Here is a 22,009-nt window from a genome sequence, read left to right as displayed (position 1 = left end):
TGAGGGGTGGCTAATAATACTATCACATCATCTTACAAATAAATAATACTTGGAAATTTGCCATGTTTGAATAGCTGTACAGAATTAGTGTGCTTACAGCCTACTTTCTCTAAAATACAATTATTTAAATAGGCTGTGCTTTTCATTTGTTTTTTGAAACTGATTCACAAATTATTAATTGTCTTGTAGAAAGGTTGTAGCTAGTTGTGATTGGTTTAAAACAAGTGCATCAATAGTTATTCTTTTGAATGAATAAAAAGGAGAGGCAGGTATGCTATGTATGATGTCTGAATTTAAAAAAATAAATTGGATTAAAATTCTCATAACACATTGTGTATTGAGAATTATAGTGCATTTGTTTTAAAATAATTTGTCAGACTGGCATACTATTTGGAGAGAAACCTAATTATTCACATAGAAAAGTTTAATTGTATAGAACTACCATAAAAGCCTTCATTAACCTATATTGTAAGCTACTGTGAATTCCTTTTAGTTTAATTACTTTGTGTCCTTTGGGATGACTGCAGGAACTGGTATAGCAGGAAAAAAAATATCTTCCATACTTTCTAAATGAGGAGTAAACTGCAAAGCCTGTTCCAGTATTTTAGTGAACAACTGGAATGTTGAGGAGTAGAATGTTCTGTTGTTCCTGTTGCTAGACAAACAGTGAACTGGCAGGCTCCGATTAACATGCAAAAAAGGGTTCAGAACTACACTGATGCACAGTAGACTGGAACAGAGAAGATCAGATGATATGAATGGATGAGAAAGAATTCCTTCATATTGCTTAGTCACAGCTGGGATCACGGATCAAAGCCCCTTTCTTGATGTGTGTTGAGCGCGTGGTTGGAAATCAGAGCTCACATCTGAGCCTGTAGTATGGATTTTACTTTGAAATTCACAGATTTTCTGCAAAGGTGTCAGCAACTCGCAGATGTACAATGTGAATGAGATGTTTCTTTTCTAAAAGCAATAAGCAATAAACTGAGAAATATGAAGTCCTACTAGCTACTAAAGGTTAAAAAGGACTTAGATGGATTTCATGTTGATTCTACTTCAAACAGCTTCAGAAATCCTTTTAGTACCAGTGTTCCGATAATTAAATTTCTCACTTTTTGGGTCTTGTTAGAAATGCGCAGTAGGTATAGGAAGTATTGACCTCCTTAAACCTCTACCACATTTTCTTGTTACAACCTCAAATTGCAACATTTGAACAGGTTTTTTTTTGTACGACTAACAAAACATTTTGATGTGGCATTATCATTTTTATTGTAACTATACAGCCCAGATTTGTGGAGAACCTGTGCTATTGTTGACTCACTCGGGTTCTCCCATCTCATGAAACATTGTAGGTGTCTGAGGGTTGTTTTCAGTCTCCTGGCTGCTTCTCTGACCAATGTCATTCTTGTCTGGCTGCAGAGTTTTGGTGGAAGACATGGTCGATTTAAGATGCTGAGTTGTATGTGGTCCTCCCCTTCCTGTTAATTGATACTAAAAAGTTGTATCAACGTAAATGTATGAGCTGTATCATTACCCCAGCATAAATTTAATATAAATTGGAGTTTGTTGGTTTACACCTAAAGAAAAAGAATGTATGGATGAACCTGCATTATAATGCACTAGATCATCACAGTTTTATTTACTTCTATTTGTAGTTGATTAGATTGAGTTGTCAGTCACGCACCCAAAAGAAGTATTTATAAACCCATTTCAAATATAAAAATCTACTCCTGGTTAATTAACAGCATTTGTGATACAACATCCAGAGTTTTCTGTCCAACTTTTCCAAATTCCAAGGGAAATTACAGTCAATGTCTGAAACTGCCCTCTGAGGATAATTTGTAGGATAATTTGGTGCTGAAAATCTGCCCGTATCGCAGTTTGAAAGTGGTTTAATTAATTCTCTATCCAAACCTTTGTTTGGCTCTCTGATGTTGACTTTCTGTGTCGCCCAAAGCTTTGAAGTCCTGCTCACGCTAAAGACAAGCTGGCTGATTTCTGATATCTTGTGGTTAGGAATTTGTTTTCTGATTTTATGTTCATGGATGGCCTCTTCAGAGAGACTGGGAATTTTCCGTATGAAGAATTAAGATTCGTCAGCAAACAACAAAACCTGAACATTGAATGTTTAAACATTCTGTAGTATTTCCTAAGAAAAATAATAATATACTTTAATGTTGCAAACAGTTGTACAGCATTTATAAATTTGTTAAAAGGTAGTTCCCTATGATTTACTGTTTATTTGTGTTTTGTTATTCTAATTTTAGGGTTTTTAAAACATTTTTCATTCATCTCTATTGCATTTGTCTCCCCTATACAAACGGGGGAAGTTTCCTCTCTCTCCCTCCAAACCTCATGCTACTTTGTTCTTTCTCTTCTCCCTGCCTCTCCCTGTGATCAGCACACACCTGTTAACCATTAAAGGACAACAGACCCCAATGAGCCTGCAGTTCTGCTCTCGCATCCCTCCTTCCTCACTCACAGACACAGCTGGGGAAAATAAGGGAGGATCTTTGCCGTATCTTGAACAGTGATTCTTTGTTTTCACCGAGTGGCTAAGAAAAGGTTGCTTCTGACTTACAGAATGTAGAATTGGGGCGATGTGAAGAGTTCTGAAGCAGAACCCTTACATAACCCAGGGAAGTGGAAGTTTTACAAATCACATTTACGTGAAATTGTGTAGTGGTCTTTGTCATGTATATAATGTCGTAAAGTGTGCTCTCGGCAAACGTGAAACAGATGCGTAACTGTGCTGTGTAATCGTAGTTAAGTAAGTCTTTTTAGTTTAGGTGCTTTACTTTATTTGTAAATCTTCAAGTTTATTTTTTAAATCTGATTTCAGTGTATTTTTTTCTGTAATTCAAATGATGCTGTTGTGCTATAAATCTGTGTAAAGTTTATGTAAATCACAGGAATCTGTGCAAGGATGAAAGGCTGACATATTTCAGCTATCACAGTCTTTCAGAGGGTTTTCCTCTCCGTTTGTTCCAGACGTTTCGGTGTAGTAATTCTACTAGTGAGGAAAACCTAATCATTTAACAATGATTACCATTACTTTTCTTGGATTTGTCTTTTAAAATACTGGATTAATGGTGAAAGTTGACTATTAATCTGTGATTGGTTTAGAAATTTATTTTGGGAAGTTTATTTTGATTCAAAACCAGAGAAGATTATTATGACTTCTTTAAACGTTTTAAATGTAAAATGTTGTAAATGACTTTACAAAGGTATTGCTAGTTATGGAAATAATATTATGGTTTGCTTAACAGACATATGAAGTCAAAAAGAAACTATAGAAACAGGCAACTACAAAGAAAAACATGACAATTTAGTGTTTAGTGTTAGAGTAGTGAGACCCCAAAATAAAACATTAATAATAAGTAGACTTTAAAAGCCAGATTTCCCTAGCCGTCCTGAATAGCTGTAATGGCAAGCATGGTTTCTAGTAATAGTTTTAATGAACTTAAAATTCTTACCATGTGTGGAATTCTTATGGATTTGTCATTTGTTTATCTTTTTTCCTGTTCTATATCTATTTGATGAAGACATTACTTGCAAAAGAGCACTAGTTATGTGTCCAGCAATTTAGACATTTTACATAGCATATGTAATATTGCTTAAAATTGACAAAAGCAGTGTTAGACGTTAAATTAAAACACTCCCTATGCACTTTTGTACATATTTTTGTATGCAAACCTAAGTTCTAATCTTTGGATTTATATTGTACTGGCGACAGTCAAGATTCTTTCTGGGATTAATAATAAAATGCCTTGCTTCACTTTTGATCCGACTTCAGATTACAAAGGGGAGATCTGTGTCTTCTGCCACAGAATTGCAGCTCCTATTATGTATGGCCATTAAGCTCCAGCAATCCCTATGCAGCAGATCACACAGAGCAGTGAGGGATTGCTTCACTGAGTTAAGGGGGAACTTTAGAAAGACTGGATCGAATAAGCCAAAGTTGGAATTAAAGTGGGACGTAGCATGAACTCTATCCAAGTGTCAAGTCGCAAGCACCTTGGCTTAACATCTCTTCCTAAAGATGGCACATCCATCAACACTGTGGGCCTGGTCGCTATGCTGGGCCATGTAGGTTTGGAAGTTCTGGTCCATGAATATCAACTACGGCAGTGGTCAGTTTGTCCTGAGAGGTGTGTCATCCCATTACTGACCAGGCCTGCTCTTACTTAGCTTCTGAGATCTGAGAAGATTGGGATGTAGGGTGGCATCACTGCTACCTTGAACAAGGATTCTAAATGGTAGGAACAAAATATATAATTTTATGTTTTGTGACTGTCATAAACGTAATATTGCTTAATGCTGATCTTTCTGTCTGAATGGTCTTATGTTATAAAATACTTCAACAAACTTTACCCACAGAGTTGTGGGCACCCCATCCGGTAATGAAGAAGAGGTACCTCCTGCTGATTTAGTATGGAGAAATCTCTCTCATTTTGCACATCAGCAGGTTTCCCTAGATTATTTTTAGGTGTCGGGGGGAGTCCTGTTCTCGTGTTGAATTTGTGATTGATGCTGTTTTTGTTGCATGTTTTTTAAAAGGAAAAGGCAGTATTAAATTGTTCCAGGCACTCATGGTGAGAAAACAGTCATCAGACGTTATTATTTGTGACCATTTTAATGACTGACATTAGGGTACTCAGCCAACTTTACTATGAACTATTAACTTTACTATTATGGTTTGAGTCAGGCAAAGTCTGAGGCCTCGGTAGGTAGATGGTCACTTACTTCATTTCGGAGACAGTCATTATAGAGTGTATTATTACTAAAGTTAACTTCAAATGAAATGTCTCTTTGAGAGACATCTACTGTTATTTCCTTTTTAATTTTAAAAATAATAGTAACAGTTTCTCTTCACACAGCTGTACCTCATATCTTTAAATGACTGTGTGTAACACTAGACCATTTCAGAAAGACTAGGATTTTCTCATTTGAAACAATGTAGCAGTTTGCTTACTGTTTCCACAAGTCAGCAGAAATACTGAAGGTGGTTCTAAGCTTTTTACACTACATAATTTGTACAGCTCTTTAGTTGTGTTTTGGAAACTTACTATAAACCTAGTGTGCAGTTTGTCGTGCTTTTACAGTGAAATAAACTTCAGTTCCCTTAATCTCTTAATTCTGTGTTCATTTATACTTTGTACAGTAATGCTGGTTTATCAGTCAGGGTTACATATGAACTCAGTTGAACTGGCTGTTTACCACCAATAATGGTGTGTTGCTATCTAATTCTTATAACATAATGCCTACGTTGTCATTTTTTCCCAGTCCTCTTGTTGATAAAATAACCTAAGCTTTCTGTCAGAAAAAAATAGAAAACCTCTCGCTTCTTTTTACCTGCATTGACTGTACTGTACTTCTTGAAGTTGTACCTTGTTTTGAGAAGTGTATTTTCTGCACTTGTCATGTGCAAAGCTGTTGTTTTTGGATTTTGCAACCATTTCAAAACATTTGCTTGAAACAATGTTAAATGAAAACTGTAATGGGTATCTGTAAATTGTGAAATAAAGACTGATTTTAAAAAAATATTTTTCTCTTTTCTTTTCCCCCTGTACAGGTACAGGAGAAAGTGGCAAAAGCACGTTTATCAAACAAATGAGAATTATCCATGGTTCAGGTTACTCGGATGAGGACAAACGGGGTTTCACAAAACTGGTGTATCAGAATATCTTCACAGCCATGCAATCTATGATAAGAGCCATGGACACTCTAAAAATCCCATACAAGTATGAACATAACAAGGTAAGATTTTCAAAATGTTTTGTCTGTGGTGCTGAGGAGAATGCTGTCTCTTTTTTTTTACTCCCAACCTGGTAAAAATAATGTATTGCCCTGCTGTGTTTTTCTGAATATAAGTAGTAATCTCTTGTGCCAAAAGAGCTTTTAGCTCCTTCACAGCTTCGGTGAAAATGTAAACTCTTGTATTGAAATAGCGTTTCATCTCTGCAGGTTTTTTATAACATACACTTGAGACAATCCTGAAGAGCTGCGATTGTTTTTGGAAAACCTTAGGCCAGTGTTAAAAACCACCTCCCAAAATGTGTTTTGTAATTTCTGAGGACTTCAGTTTTGGCTTTACACAGTAAAAAATAAAAAGTAAAGGCAATGGTTTGGTTTCTCGGATGATTCAAAATTTGACCTGACAGTCATTTGACACTAGAAGCTTGTAAGTATATTGTAAAGACTTCCAGACTCGACTTGTTTTTCGTGGCTCTGACTTTGACTTGAATCCCAGAAGCTGGGACTTGACAGTGCATGACAGGTATGTTTAATTATGCTTTGTGATGCATAGATAACTGACAATAAATTGATTTTTCTTCTAGAAAATGAAACCCTAACTTTATAAACATAAATACTGGTCTGTTGGGTGTTTATTTTTTTGCTGTGTAATATTCATTTATAATTTGAAAAGGTAAATTATATCTTTTAATATTTGATTCTGAAATCTATTACCGTTACAACCATTGAGGGCTTTAACTCATCAGTTCCTCAAGAACAGCTTACAGGTGACACTGATTAATAATCCCAGAGCCAATTTAGAATTTGGAATTACAATGCAATAGTATACCAACTGATATGTGCATGCTGGTACATTTTCTGCCAGTTGTTGAGTAAGACTTAAAAATCAGAAATTATTTTTCAACAGAACAAACATGTACACTAAATACAATAATCTCAACCTATATTTTAAATGCTTTTGGTTTATTTGGTTAACAATGATTATGATCTTATTTGAACTGAAAACTTGAGGAACCACTGACTGCCGCTAATTGCATTTTATGGGGAAGTAAAGTCATTTTATACTAAATGCAATAACTGCAGAACACTCTTAAGTAAAGTGAATTTTCACCTACTCTGACCATAAGTATGACTTGTTCTTCTCATGAAATGCTTATTAATTGTAAACAAAAAACGATAAATCAGATGAGTGAATCAGTTGCTCTGGAACAATAGTGACCTAGATCTAGCAAGAGAGGCAGCAAGAATTGTTTGGCAAACAAAAAATAATGCTCTAATGCAACATTTTCTGCAAAATGTAAATTTAAGAGTGTATGGCATCTAATTTTAACTGTTATCTTTCACTTATCCATCCAGACAAGGAAGTTGGTTCTGGAGCTCTAGAGTCAGTTTATCTGATACATTAATTACTTTGGCTCTATTTGGAACACTAAATGTATTAGAACTGAGGATGTGTCAGGATGCGCATTTGAAATAAGCATCTAGGACAGATAAGGTTAGATGGATAAATATGGTATTTTGACATCTTGCTTAAGGTTTTTTTAATGAATACTTGTTTTGTAATAATTCTTCATACTTACAGTTCACCAAACACAAATGCCTTAGGGATACCCAAAAGAATTAACTGCCAGCTGTTATTATTGGTATTGTTATTATCGTGGCTGTTTGTCCTACACAGTAAATCAGCATCTATGTTAACCCTGTGTTTTTGTATTATGTGTAGTGGGGTTTGCAATATGAAAACATATGAAGCATTAGTAAATGTCAAATTTTTGACAGGATTATGTATTTTGAGGATATATTTAAACTCTTTTTACTTTTGCTGTCTTACATGTTTTATATGGTTACATCGTTTTTTTATTTAAACATTTATCAAATTGTTACAGATGGTATCCACTACTGATTGATAAGAGTACTGAGGCAATGGTAGAATAAGGTTTTGCAGGGTTAATCTGGTAAAGTTTTATTCAGCTGTAGAACAGTGACCTTTTTAACGATTACATTATTGTTTTCCATTGATAAATAATTTTTCATTTATTATTATTATTTTTATTATTGGTAGTGCTAGAAGCAGATGTAGAATTACGCACCTAGGTTAACTGATATACACCTTCATCTTAACAATGGTAAGAATGTTTATATTTTTTGTATTTTATAATACTATCACGGCCTGTGTTGTAAAATGCAACAAGGTCTTATTAAATTGCAGAATATTTGAAAAGCAATTTAATTTAACATACTTTATGGAGGGGCTGTTCCCTTTTCTTTCAGCACTTTGTTTCCATTTTTACTTAGCTGGTTTGAAGAAAATTCTGTTGTTTATCATTTGAGGTTTTTTTTTTTTATCCAGGCATTGTTTAAAGTAGAACTCAGTTTTGTTCAGTTGACTTAAGGTCAGATTTGGTGGTTGTGGAGTGGAAACCAATGATCATGAGTCAGACTTGAACCCGTATTTTTTTTATTTGGATTTGACTCTGTCTCAACTATAGATGGACAGATTGGTTAGGAGTGCATCGCCCCCTGCCTGTCCATCAGCCGTTTAAAGATCTGTTTTTGATTTTTAAGAGTTGATCAGCATTAAGTGCGATGGAAGTAGCAGCTGTAATATTGCATTGACCTGAGTTTTTTTTCCCAGTTAGTATTTCATAAGCACCTTTCGTGCATCTTATGCTTAAGCCACTCCTGCCTGTTTTTATTGCTGAATCACGTTTACTTGCTCGACATCATTTTTTTTAGCTTGGTATTGCGCTTTCAAATTTCAGTAGGTAATGTCGTAATCTTAGCTGTGTGATATTGCTCCTCTTACTGTACAGTGTAATTTGGTTACTGTGTAATTGCCCATCAAATAGTGATACTTCGCTGAACATACTGTGCAATTGGATAAAGGTAACCCACTAAATAAAATACTTAGAATTAAGAACCTTGTTTTTGAGTGTTGCCTTGCATGTGAGGAACATTTCCTGAATTAAAATAACAGTAAATACAGTAAGATCCTCTTCCCTGTCTGATATCATACCTTCTCAAACTTGTTTTTAGTCTGTAATCTGTTTAAGAGTCTTTATCCAGGAGGGATGGGAGGTATGTTTTGTTGTGTAACAAGGCTCCTGGAGGAACTATCTTCTGTTGTTCCATGCAGTTTTATGAACTTGGTCTAATTAACTGCTTTTGAGAGTCTTTACCAGGCTCTGTTGTGATATAGAGGTAACTCTACCCTTGGGAAGAAAACGCCAATATATTTCTAAGTTGTAGGCTGATATATTTAGTTTATTAGCCAAAACAAAAGCTGGAACAAAGACCAGAGGCTTCCAGGAAATGAAGATGCGCTCATTGTATAACATTCTCGGTAAAGTCATGCATCTTAACCCCAGTGCTGCATGTATTTTCAGCCCCTGTGGAGGTTCAGACAGACCAGATGTGTCAGTGTTTGCATTTAATTTTATATCTGTATGAATTTTTAAGTACAGTATTTGTAATTGTTCCTTACTGTATACAGATGTGTCCAAAAGGGTTAAGTCAACACAATGAAGTTAAAAGAAAAAATAAAGATGCCAAAAATATATCTCCCCCACCCCACACACACACTCCACAGATAGATCTGCTCCATTACTAGCAGGTCAGTGATACTTTAATGCCTTTTCTAGGCAAGAAGCAATAAGTGCCTCTGGAGCTCCTTTCTTAAGTGTGGTGTGAGGTGGGGTGGACTTAGGAAGTGATGTAAATTATCTGGATAGCTCACTACTGTTATCTTTTTCCGCCCCTGTGAAATTCTGACAAAAAGGGGTGGCAGATAATAAGAAAAGCAGTGCTCCACCCAGTTAAACATAATGTGCATGATGCATAATGTAGGTTGACAGAATTGTGTTTGTGCCAATATTCATGACACTGATGGGGTTAAGTTGTCATAAGCATGTAGTCATTTAGATAATTTATGACGGTATGTTCTTCATTCCCACTTCTTTCTGTGTGGTTGGTTTGTTGATTTGAGGTCAGTGCATTAGTGGAAGTAAAAGAAAAGCTTGCTTTTTTTCTATTCCTTGGACAAGCCATTGAGTTGCCTTTTTTTTTTGGTCACATTTTTTTAATGGTCTTTAGTTTAGTTTTTTTGGAAGATTACTGTAGCCTTACATGCTGGTCTGCTAAAAAGACTATTATTTGTTACAGAAATCATTTGAAATGGGGTTCAGTTATTTGTTCGCTCAGTAGTGATCTGGGAAATCTAAACGGGTTCAAAGGGTAACTGTCACTGTACATCCTATTCACTTATTAATGGGTCCATGTGTTCCAGTTCCATTACTGAAACCTTACTTTCTGAAGAAACGTGGCACCTTGTTCTTTGTGTTTGTAGCCCAGCTTTTACACTTCCTGTGCTGCTTTTGTTTCTACATGCTGAATCACTCGAGCATTGTGGTAATGTCAGCAGTCAAGACAGATACAACATTCATCTCCTTCCCGTATGCATGACAAGTGATAACAAATTACTTATCACACTACAGAGAAAGTTGGAAATAATGGCAGGGCAACACAGAACATGTCATAGGAGGCTTTTAATTATGTTTGATTGCTTTGGTATCCTCAAAATCAGCAGAGTGTGTCCGTGTTTTTTTTCCAATACATTTGTTTTTAAAAATATTATTACCTGGACTGTAGTCCAAGGCTGTGTGTGTGGCAGTTTTTTTGTAATGTAGGTTTGTTTTCTTATTTTAAAAAATGCTACTGTTTCTGATTGAAGGAGATCAGATTCCTTTATTCACTGCCAGAACACAGTGTAACATTCTCTTAATGTTCCAAAATGTGAAATGAGAGTCACTCTTTCTCGCCTGCGTGAGTATACAGGTATTTTTTAACTTGCTGTCTAGTCTAACATTTTTAACAGGAAGCTTCTAATGTCTCAGCAGTGAAATTAGCCAATAATGTTTCCCTGAGGTCCTAAGAGATACTTACTACATCCCATCTATTATTAAAACCAGTGCACATTACTTTAGCAGGATTGACATTATTGTGATTATCAGGTAAAGGACTTCCCTGAGTCTGTGTCTACATTGTCTATATATATAGCATATATATATATAGCATTGTCTTGTCTGTATTCACACTGTAGACCTGGAGAATGATATCTCGCTCCTTTGTATACTTGTATATGGCTGAACTTGAAATGAACTTATTTTTTTAAGTGCCCATGTAACAAGACCCTGGAATTATTGAAGTATACTAGTTTTTTTGTATTTCAGCTTCTAGGATCAAACTGCAGTACTCTGAAGTGCAACCACATGTGAGATGCATTCCATTTGGTATTGGCTTCTCATGGACTTTAATGCTATTCTGAAATTGTTTCTTGGTCCTTCTTTGGCACATTTGTATTTTTTTTTTCTTCTTGCCTTTTATCTGTTACTTTATATAGCAGTTACATGTGCACTAGGGTTTGAATATGAAATGATAAAAAATGGTAGTTAAATATACTGTAACTTTCAGACATTGTTACAATTTTTATTATATTAAAGTCAGTTCTGTGAGAGTGTTAAAACTGAATTCTTGTCTCTGGCCATTGCTAAGGAAATGCACCAAAAAGAGGAGGTAGGGTTGCATGACAGAAGTATTCCACTTTGTCCAGTTAGTTCTCAGTTTTACCCTTTCCTCATTTGCATATTTTGGATTAAAGTGTCTAAGGACTCGACAGTAAATCTTTGGCATTTCCAAGTGTTAGGTGCCTTGAAATCTCCACGAAAGGAGAAACAGAACTTAATACCTTATTTGAAAATTAGGGTATCATACCACAGTTCGCACAAAAGCATTTTTACAAACTTTGTGTTACAACCGTCAACTATTTCAGAAATGGTGTCAGTCATAATTACTACCGATAATATTTCATGGAAATGAATACTGGTAACTTTAAAAAGATTGCTTTCCCCTTATGATTGAAGTTATTGTTAAACGTGCACTTTTCTGGAGGAAAGTGAATGACCCACGTTACAATGGTACATAAACATGTTAGCTCTGTTTAAGCAGGCCGTGATTTTACTACAGAAGCTGATGCTGATCAAGTGAAGTACTGTGGATCCTCAGGATAAAAATGTATCGGACTTGGGCGCCTCCTTTTTCTTATCCTTTTATGCCGCCCACAAATAGGTGAATTTAATCTGTGAAGATGGAAAAAGAGGTCACTAAAAGGTCTGCACAAATAGGCGAAAGTGCGAATATAGAACTTGTGAAAATTAAGGTTTTACTGTATATAACATATGACCTTAATTCAAGATAGTTATAGCCCTCACTTTAACGTGCATGGCAGCTGCCACCACCAACAGTTGGCTTGATGGTGTGCTGAAGACTATGTGCTCTGTGTGTAACTGGTTGTGTGCCGAGAGTAAATTAATTTACTTCCGGCCACCATTTATCTCCCATCGTCTCACACTTATTCAGTCTATAAAATGACCTTGTCTTGCTCTGTGCTTTACATAAAACCGACTTAACTAAATTCAATATTACTCTAAAACAAGGCAAGTTACTGTGTGTGTGTGGAGGGGGGGGGAGAATGAAATTCAATGCAAAGTCATTTAAAAAATCCTTTGTAACATTCAATAAATAAAACTTAAATAAAAGTCTTCAAATAATAATGGGCTAAAAGCGACATAAGGTAAGATGGTATCTAATGTTTCTTACAAGACATTAAAATAAATGACACTTAAAGAGGTCACTGGGAATAATGACCAAGGACCGTTACGCAGTTCAAATACATCTACAGACACATTACATATGCATTTTCCACATTGTTCACTTTCAGCCACATAATAACATCTTCACTTCCCATTTTCCATGAAACTGATAAACATTAACAAACATTTTATTACCCCCCCTGGTTGGGAGTGCACCCAGAATGCATCACCAGCTATCGGTTACATGCCTTTTTTGTGCAAAACTAGTGCTTGGCTTATAAAAAACAATTAGGGGACCTGATTTTTTACTACCCTGGCATGAAATGTTGTTTTAATGGTTCCATTGTCTTCATGTTTCCTCACAATCCTTCCATTTTATCTTAAGTGTTAATGATTCAGGTGAGAAAAAGACACTGAGAAAACATTGAGAAGACCCAAAGAGTTAGCTTTCTATCAGTCATTGCCATTGAAGAACACTCTGGAATTCAGTAGCCAGGGCAAGATTCAGTATCTGATAAAACATTCTAGAAAAAGTATTCCATATCGCTAGTACATATAATGCAGTGACATTTCCCTTCCAGTACTTTCCAGTTTTTCTTAACAGTTTTGTCTTAATTCCTTTGTTGGCTTCAGTTACAGTATATTGCTAGTATCATCTTGATAAGTCGGTGCACTGGAGACTGAAGGCCTAAGGTGAGGTAATAGTATCTTCAAAGACAAGGATTGTGATTGTAAAAATATGGACTTTTTTGTTTAGCTGACAGAAAACTGTTGTTGTGTTTATAAAGGATACATCTCTCTTCCGGTCATGCCAGTTGTTGGTAGTATCCACATTTTTTCTCCATCTACAATCATTACTTTTAATGCACGTTATCACTCCGTCACCTAAATTTACTATAGTAATGACTTTACCTGCCTAATTTAAATTCAGTTGAATAATTTCCCCTTGATACTGTCACATGAAAGCTATTTTAATGTCACTTAAACTTTTTTTTAATTAGTGTAAAATATAAAAAAATAGAATCCATTTATTTAACTTTTTCAGGTATAAAAATAATTTTTAAGTGACGATTAGACGTAGTACCTCCTACCAATTCATACTTTCGAAATGCACATCGGCTTTCTAATGTGACCTCACAGATTGGTACAGTATTAGTTGTCCTACTTTGCACAATAAGACATAATGAAGGTCAACATGACATTATTATACCATATAGCAGGTTTTGGTATTTTGCTGACCTAATGGCTGAACCTTTTAAAACTGCTCTATCTGCCCTGGCCTCCTTTTGTCTTTTGTTTTTATTGACATATTGTATGACTGGGCACATTCTGCATGTATATGTGAATTTTACACAAATGGTTTAGAAGTGTTGTAGGTGCCTGTTGGCTGCAGTTATGGTTACAAATATGTTTAGGAAAACTCAAGAGACGTGCTTTGTTTGGTTAGAAATGTACAACTCCAAAGCCGATGAGTATAATTTACAGTATAATGGTCAGTTTGTGTTTTATGCTTTTCTTAATTATGTCACATCTTTCTGGTATATGGTTAAAATGTCCTTATCCTTAGTCTTCTAACCAAAGATTAATTTAGTGTATTTGTCATTCTTCTTTAAAATCCAGGGTCTAGTAGATGCCTTATGTGAAAACAATTCTTTAACATATTAAGAAATTTGGGTAGTTAGCCTTTTTAAAAAAAAAATTGAATTGAAATTAAATTGAAATTGAAATTTGTGTATACTTTGATTCTGCAGAACACTGATTAAGCACGCCCAAAAAGGTTTTTATTCTGACCTGGCTACAATAGTGACATACATGTGGTCTGATAAGGCTATCTGATATACACAACATGAATAGAACCTGATTTTTCTTAATTACTCCAGTTAAAGTCACATATGTTTTAACCAACCAACCTCTGGTCATTTTTTTGTGTGCAGAATAATTCCTGAGTTTTTCTCACACTTATTAATATTACTATACAGTGAGCAAAACCAAACTTTCAAAAATTACACTAACGTTTATTTGCTGTAAAGTCCAATTAGTGAGGCATGTCAGTCACGACTGCCACCTCTTTGTAATCTTTCATATTAATCAGAATAATATTAATCTGAGTAATATTTAGTCTTGTGACCACCTCTAGTTTCAGCAGGGAGAAATTAACTGTAGGAAGTAGCAATAGAATGATGTTTGTAGCTTTTGTTGTAAATTAAGAAATACAACATCATTTTATGTAAGATTTAGTGTGACACCTTCATGTTTCCACAAAGTAGTTTACATGTGATGAATATCATAAGATGCATGTGATGGAAATCCTTAAAATCCTTAAAATACCCAATAAGCGTGTGGGTGTATTTCAGTTAAACCCCATATCCTAGGCTTCCCATTGTAACCTTATCTTTTGACCTTGAAGTACGGGACACAGTTGACCTTTTCTATTTAAAGTAACTTTTAAAAGGAACTTGGTTAAAATACAATGGGGATGTTTGCAGCAACAGCTTTTGTAGTTGTATGTGATCAGCCATCTAGCCTGTTTTGCTTTACATTTGTAAATACGACAAGGAGTATTTGCAATATAGTAGTGACGCGAATAAAAATGACTTTTTTGATTTACAGTTTGTTCTCTTTCCTAGTATTAGATTACAAGACTGTGCAATGATAAATTTGGCATGTTTTTTTGTTTGTGAAGAGCAGATGTTCTCAAGATTCTGCTGAGCCCAAATGTGTAATCATCACATCCTTTCTGTTATGGGCTTCCTGTTGGTAAAATTACACAACTCATGAGAGATCATCTTTGCTTTCTAACACTCTTAAACCAGTGGTGTGCTCTAGGTAAAACTTCAGAGTAAAAACTTGGTGTGAACAGGTTCCAGGTTGAAAGTACAATATAGCTGGAGCCATTTAGTAGCTTTTTTAATTTTACAACACAAGATTAAGAAGGAGATATAAATCATAAGCCATTCATTAATATTAGATCAGATATATTTCTGTGCCTCACCAGAAACAGAAACAACTAACCCAGACTTTCTGTTCTTAGAGGTTTCTAACTGCACCAGGCAAAAGGCTTGTTTCAAGCAAATACACATTTGCTATATGCCTGGATTAAAATCGCCACCATCTTGGAGAAGTGTACAAACCAGTTTGTCAGTAATGTAACAAGAAAATAGGAATTTTTCCCATGGAAACTGGAAAACCTACTGCACATGAACATTTCCGCAGGTCTTATATAGGAGTTTGATGTTGTAATTTCTGGCCTGACAACTCCCAGCTATCAGCAGTTGTCAAGGTTTCACATATTGAACATGTATTATTTTGACGAGAATTGGCAAGTTGCGTTTTCTGTAACATTTTTGACGATGGGGTGTTTTTTGTTGTTGTAGATTTTAAACAAAGTCATGCATTTTGACCTCACTGCTTATAGATTTATGATTGTCATATTAATCATTTTCAGTTGAGACAGTTGCTCTTTACAGTACATAATTGTCACTAGATCATACAGAGGTTAAAATAAATCCTTTCTGTTCATGCAGTTTTATGTACCTCGATAAAGATATTCACTTGTAAGTCATATGTACGGGTTAGCTCTATGTTTTCTAAACTACTAGCTATAAAGTCTTTATTAAATTATCTTGTCTTCCAAGCATATTTGAATTATTTTAAAAGCATATTTTAATTGGAGGTTCTGCTCTTTCAATGATTTTAAAAGATGCGTTGAGCGAGGAGGCCATTTGGGTCTTCATTATTGTTGTTTAATTAATACATTTAAGAGCTTGTGAATGAAATGTAGCATATATCAGAGATTTTAGTTTTTAATTTCCATTTAGGATAATAAGGTACTGTGTATTTTGTATTTATTTCTTAGATGCTCAAAATTTCCAGGAAGCTGGTAACTCACATTTCACATTTTTTGGCAATTTGTGAAAGCTTGGTTTTGCTCACTATGTAGTAGTAGTAATTCTTTATTGAACCAGAAAGGGATTCAAGAACAGTATTTACATTGATGAGCTGTCCAAGAGGTTGATAAGAGCACTTACAGAAGACAGGTGCAGAAAGAAAATAACAACATAAAATAGAAAAATAATTGTAAAAGGACATGTCAGTTTTCATGAGTGTCAGGTAGAAAAGATTTAATCATACAGAGGAAATCCATAGAGATACATACTGTATATATCTGTGTAATTTGCATCTATAGGGTCACTGCAAGCCATTAGTGTCCTACTCTGTGCTTTTTAGTGGTTGGGTTAAAGCATAAAGTCATCAATGTACGTGTGTGGTTTTGCAATAAAATATTTATTGGGCATCTCCTTCTATGCATGTCACAGATCATAAACGTGAAAGTGACATTGTTTGAGAACCTTTTCAATCAGATGACCTTGGGTCGGGTTCAGATACTGGGAACTAAAGCAAGCTTTTATCTGACCTAAAAAACAATTTAAGTGGTGCAAGACAGAGGGAAAAAAAATCAATTTCACAACATTTACAGTTTTTGTGCTTTGGATTTCCCATACATCATTTACTCCAAAGACGCACGTAAGCCTCAAGTGAACGTGCCTTAACAGTGGATCCTTTCATTTCAGAACTGTAGCTTTTGGGCCATTCAGCCTTTTCCTGATATGTGCAAGACTAACTCCCAAGTTAGTACAGTAAGAGGTGGTGAATCCAAAGCTGTTCACTGAATGATCAGGTAATACTTTAAAGTTACCTGCTCTTTTATTACATTGTAATGCACATCTTTGGTTTAACCAGCTGCACAATCTCAGAATAGTGGATTTATTAAACCGTACAACCAGCTTATGCCAAGGTCCTACAATGGAATGAAAGACCTGGGTTTTTCCTTAACCTGCATCTGGCAAGTGATCCCTCTATTACATTCAGCTAATTTGAAGTAATGGTCAAATAATTTTGTTCCCTTTTGAGAAATTAGCAGGCATAGCAAGCATGGGAGTTCAATCAGATACGTTAGTGCAAAAAGCATATCACTCCAGCAGGCTAAATTGGGTATATTGGGTGTATGGTGTATAACTGGGAATCTAAAAATCTAGTATCTAGCATTTCAAAGTGGGTGCAGATTAAGTACGAATGTAGCATAGTAAAGTGGAGTTTGTTGCTTTTATATTTTGCCGAGCACCAGCTAAACACCAGCTACATTCAAATTGAGCAGTCTTGCTGGACATCTGCTTTGTTCTGAAAATCACTTGATCCTTATGCTTGAGTATCTTTGATCCAGCAGTTTGCCCTTAGTCAGCTCTGTCATTGCGCTGTAAGATCAGTCATGGTCTCTCAGGTAACCAGAGATTCAGAACATTTGTCTTAGAGAACCTTTTTTGTTTGTTTTTAATAGTTTGGTATCCCTGTATGTGTATCACATTCAGGCTGAATGTGAAACTTGGACATAATGTTCTTTGACCACGAGTGTCTGTATAAATATTGTACTGTACAAAATCTGGAAAAGGTCAAACACACCTTTGTAAATTTACACTTTGGAGATCAGAAGGCTATCACATTTGAATGGCAGTTACAAAAATATGTGATATTCTGATTGTCTCAGAATTTTTTTTGCCTTTTTCAGTGATAAGAGGCCTGTAGTTACTCTGATACTGAATGTGAGGTATCGGGTATCTTGTAGAAACAAAATGGTTTTGGGGTAAAGAAAGACTACATTTTCTAAAACAAACTTGGTTGGTAAATCCAAACCTCCTGTGAACCTCTTAGAAATCCACTGTATCACATGAAATGTTTTATCACCTCGCTAGAGAGGAACATTTGTGTCATTTGTGTTGGATAGCCTTTTATCTTCTTTCTAAAAGTAAAAGAGCATGTTTCTGTTGATAAATGTGGGTTAAGCAATTGATGATAAAATGGGAAGTAAGCCCTGGGAGAAGTAAGCAATAATACTCAACTTTTTTGTGATAAATGTTTTTCAGAAGTAAAATATTCAACCTTGCTTGCACATTCTAGACGAGTCACCTTTGGTGGCATCTTAGGTCTTAGGTTTGCACGATATTGACTAGAAGATACAAATTTTATCCACTATTTTTTCTCCTATCATATTGACATGACACAAGCTGGACATGTTCTTGGAACCTGCAGCAATTGCCTTGCCAAGTAGACAAAGTTTGACCGTTTAACGGATGTGAATGAAATGGCTATTCCTGTGTCGTGTGAATATGTCAGTTACCGCAGAAGAACAGATATTTACTAGACTTTTTCAGTTTTCATGTCCAGTTTGCAGTTTTGTATTCAGTTAAATCACTTAACAGCAGTGAGTGATTATTTTTAGGAGATCCCGGATTTAAAAGGATTCATAAAAATTAAACACCAATTTAAACTAAAGGCTTATCAGCCGTATCTAGGCTGCTTGTTGTAAGAACAATTACAAATGGTAGCAAACAAGAGGAGGGCCATCTAGCCCATTTGGTGATTGATCCACAGATCTCATCCAGTCATTATTTGAAAGAAACCAGGGTACTGGCTTAAACGACATAGATAGATTGATCCAGACTCCCACAACTCTGTGTTGTGTTTGAGGATTCTGAGTGCTTGTAACCTTGTAGAGTTGCTATTTGTTTCCCTGCTTTGACTGCATGTCCATAAGCAGGCGACTTCACATAGATGGCACCTTCCAAATTGCTGGACATTTCCGGTGGTTTCTGTGACAAAAAAATTAAATTCCTGTCAGTGTTAACCACATATGTTTTAACTGGGACACTGATTCCAACTAGGGTCTTCAGGGGTTAAATTCTTAAATGGTGAGTGAATACCTCCAGGTAGTGCTATAGAAAGAGAATCATCAAACTATGACAGAAAAATGTACTGACTTTCCGAGAACCTGTTGTTTCACTGTTTTCATACAGCTGAAATGAACTGGTCTGGCTAGTGTGTTCTTGCAGTGGATTTCAGAGGTTTTTTTCATGGGGTTGAGCGGCGTCAAAGAAGCTGATACACTTAGTAAAGCTAATTAAGTTTGGCTTCAGAATTAATTGACTTAAGAAGTAATGACACTCAGAAATACTTTTTTTATTTATATAAATGAGAACAAAAGATGACATACCTTCAGGGCTTAGAAGTTATGGAACTTTACGTTATGTTAGTAGCTTTCTGGCCAGTCCTTGGATTATACAATTAATTTCATGGCTTGAAGCGATATTCTCGCTGGAGAACATTTTGTAATTTACTGAAGTGAATTGTGTCCCTTGTGTGTTTTTACTTTTTCCTGCTGTATTCATTGTCACATGAGTTGGCCTATTTCACACTGAAAATCTGTGCAGTTACTTGGTATTTCGGAAGAACATAAAGTACCTTATGTCAGTTCCTTTTAGTGTCAATTTCATTGTGGCTCAAGTTCAGTGACCTGGTACATTTGTGTGATAGAATTTTGATCTATGTACTGCCTTCCCCCAAGACAAGGCTCTGGGAGCATAAAACTAAGAGTTAAACCTACTGTAAATGGTTGGATGCATAGTGTAGATTAATGACATTCAGTGTTGAGTTCTGCTACAACACTAATATTCCAACTAAAAGTTCTCCAACACTATTTTATTGTAAATTCGTGGAAAGAGCGAATTAGTTTTCTCTAGGCATTTTGCTTAATTAAAGTGTGGTACCCCTGGTCACCAGCTTGGATATTCATTGGGTTCTGATCTCAGAACTAGAGTTTTTTTTTTTCATCTGAATTCACTGTAGGCAAAACATCTTTGTCTTGACTTCTTAACACTTTTTTTTTTCCTTTAGGCAACGTCAATAAATTACCATTCTTTAATATATTATATTATATATTGAAACCAAATAATAAGGAGAGAGCTAGGTTATCAAAGCCTACTACCCAAAGTGTTTAATAACAGAGAAGGGACAGATATGTGTCACTGCTCAAATACAAAAATCCAGAAAAAATTAAATGTCACGGCTTGCAAAAACAGAAAATATTTGCATATAGTAACAGGACAATAATTGACCCTTGGTTGAAGAATCCTTTTTTTGCAAAGTAGACTTTGCAGTTGGGTATGAACTGATAAATGCTAAATTAATTTAAGAAATAACGAGGTGTAAGTCATCTCCTGGCATGTGGCCTTCTGCAAAATTTTGAACTGATTAATTCATGAAATCACATAATTTCTTTTGCCAGTATTGAAAAGTCCATGCTGTATCTAGGGATAAAAAAAATCTTATACTGTTTGGGCATTGTTTTTAATTTTGATATTCACAATGTCCGTGTAGACCATTACTGTACAGCCCACCCCCAGAACTACTCTGCCATTATTCCCAGTCAGATTATGTGTGAGACTGCAGCCCCTAGAATGGCTGTGAATTTACTACAGAAGCATGTACATGAGGGTGGCATGACAGTTCTTTGGTAAGCATTGCTGTCCTGCAGCTCTGGTCTAGGGGTTCAATTCCTGGGGTGCTATCAGTGTGGAGTTTGTATATTCTCCCCTTTGCATGTGTGGGTTTACTCCAGGTGCTCTGATTTCCTCCCACAGTCCGAAGACTTACTGGTAGGTTAATTGGCTTCTGGGAAAATCAGCCCTATGTGTGAGTGTGTCTGTGTGTGCTCTGCGATGAACTGGTGTCCTGTCCAAGGAAGGGCGTGTCCCTCTTTGCGCCCCTGGGTGCTGCCCTGCAACCCGGTATTTGGTAAAGTGGTTAGAAAATGAATTGCTGAATGCACTTATGAAAATAGAGGACGTGCTAGGACAACTGACAGACGTGGGCTCTTGAAGATGTCGTAAAAATATCAGATCGCACCAGCATTTCAGGGGTAGTTCGCATGCACTTAGCTCTGGTGAGGAATCAACATCACATTAAGCAGAGTGAAGTTCAAGTAAGTAGCTGTGTCAGCACGTGTAGGCTGTGAAGGAACAGGTAACACACCTGAAAAAGACTTCACCAGCATGGAATAAACCTTTACATGTTCCTGTTAAGCAGAGTTTATTCATCGAAGGGTGCAGCCCGTCCTTGTGTGCTGAATGTGTATACTTTTGAAAAATTCCAGTGGTGGATTCTTGAATGAAGTACAGAAGTTTAATTTAAAGACAGAATTCTTCTTTCTCTGCTTCTTTCTCTGCCTGTGCAGGCATTGGTAAATTAGTTCAGTATTTTTAAGACAAATTTAAGACTTACACGTTTAGTTCCATAGTATGAAATTAAATTTGTATTTAAAAAAATATACTGATGTTTTTATGTAACACTAAACATAACAAATGCACAGGTAACATGTATTCAGTTCAGAAAGTATAAGTGCAGGTTCTTTGAACATCAGTGCCAAATATTTAGGCTTACTTTCTCTAAGATTAGGTGTGTTTTAAATAGTCCTGCTTTTGTAAAGGTGAGACATTATCTTTAAATCTTATTCATCTTTTATTTTGATCTAAGCTCTATGGTATGACATATACAGCATAATATTATTTGACATTTTAGGCAAATATTAAAATATTTGCATTTAAAAACCCTGTCAGAATAAAAGGCCAAATGTGAGGGAGAGGCATTTGGCACGTCATGCTCAGTTGCTTTCTGTTTCTTGACAGTCCCACATCCTGTACTGGTTGTACTGGGAATACATTATCCGTGAACGAAATCCTCCGAGATCTCCTTCACCCGGAAAGTTTAGAGTAGTC

At 35.7% G+C, this 22,009-nt stretch overlaps 1 protein-coding gene across 1 annotated transcript in view; it reads left to right on the top strand.

Moving 5' to 3' along the window:
* Nucleotides 1-22,009, top strand: part of LOC102686598 (guanine nucleotide-binding protein G(q) subunit alpha) — a 63,567-nt gene that overhangs the window by 17,619 nt on the left and 23,939 nt on the right. Inside the window, exon 2 of the mRNA XM_006626882.3 lies at nt 5,576-5,760. Coding sequence (XP_006626945.1) covers nt 5,576-5,760 — 185 coding nt within the window. The remainder of the gene's footprint in view (nt 1-5,575; nt 5,761-22,009) is intronic.

Source organism: Lepisosteus oculatus, chromosome 3 (assembly GCF_040954835.1).
Source record: "Lepisosteus oculatus isolate fLepOcu1 chromosome 3, fLepOcu1.hap2, whole genome shotgun sequence".
NCBI lineage: Eukaryota > Metazoa > Chordata > Actinopteri > Semionotiformes > Lepisosteidae > Lepisosteus > Lepisosteus oculatus.
Note: the sequence above shows the minus strand (reverse complement) of the source record. Positions and strands in the feature narration are given on the sequence as shown.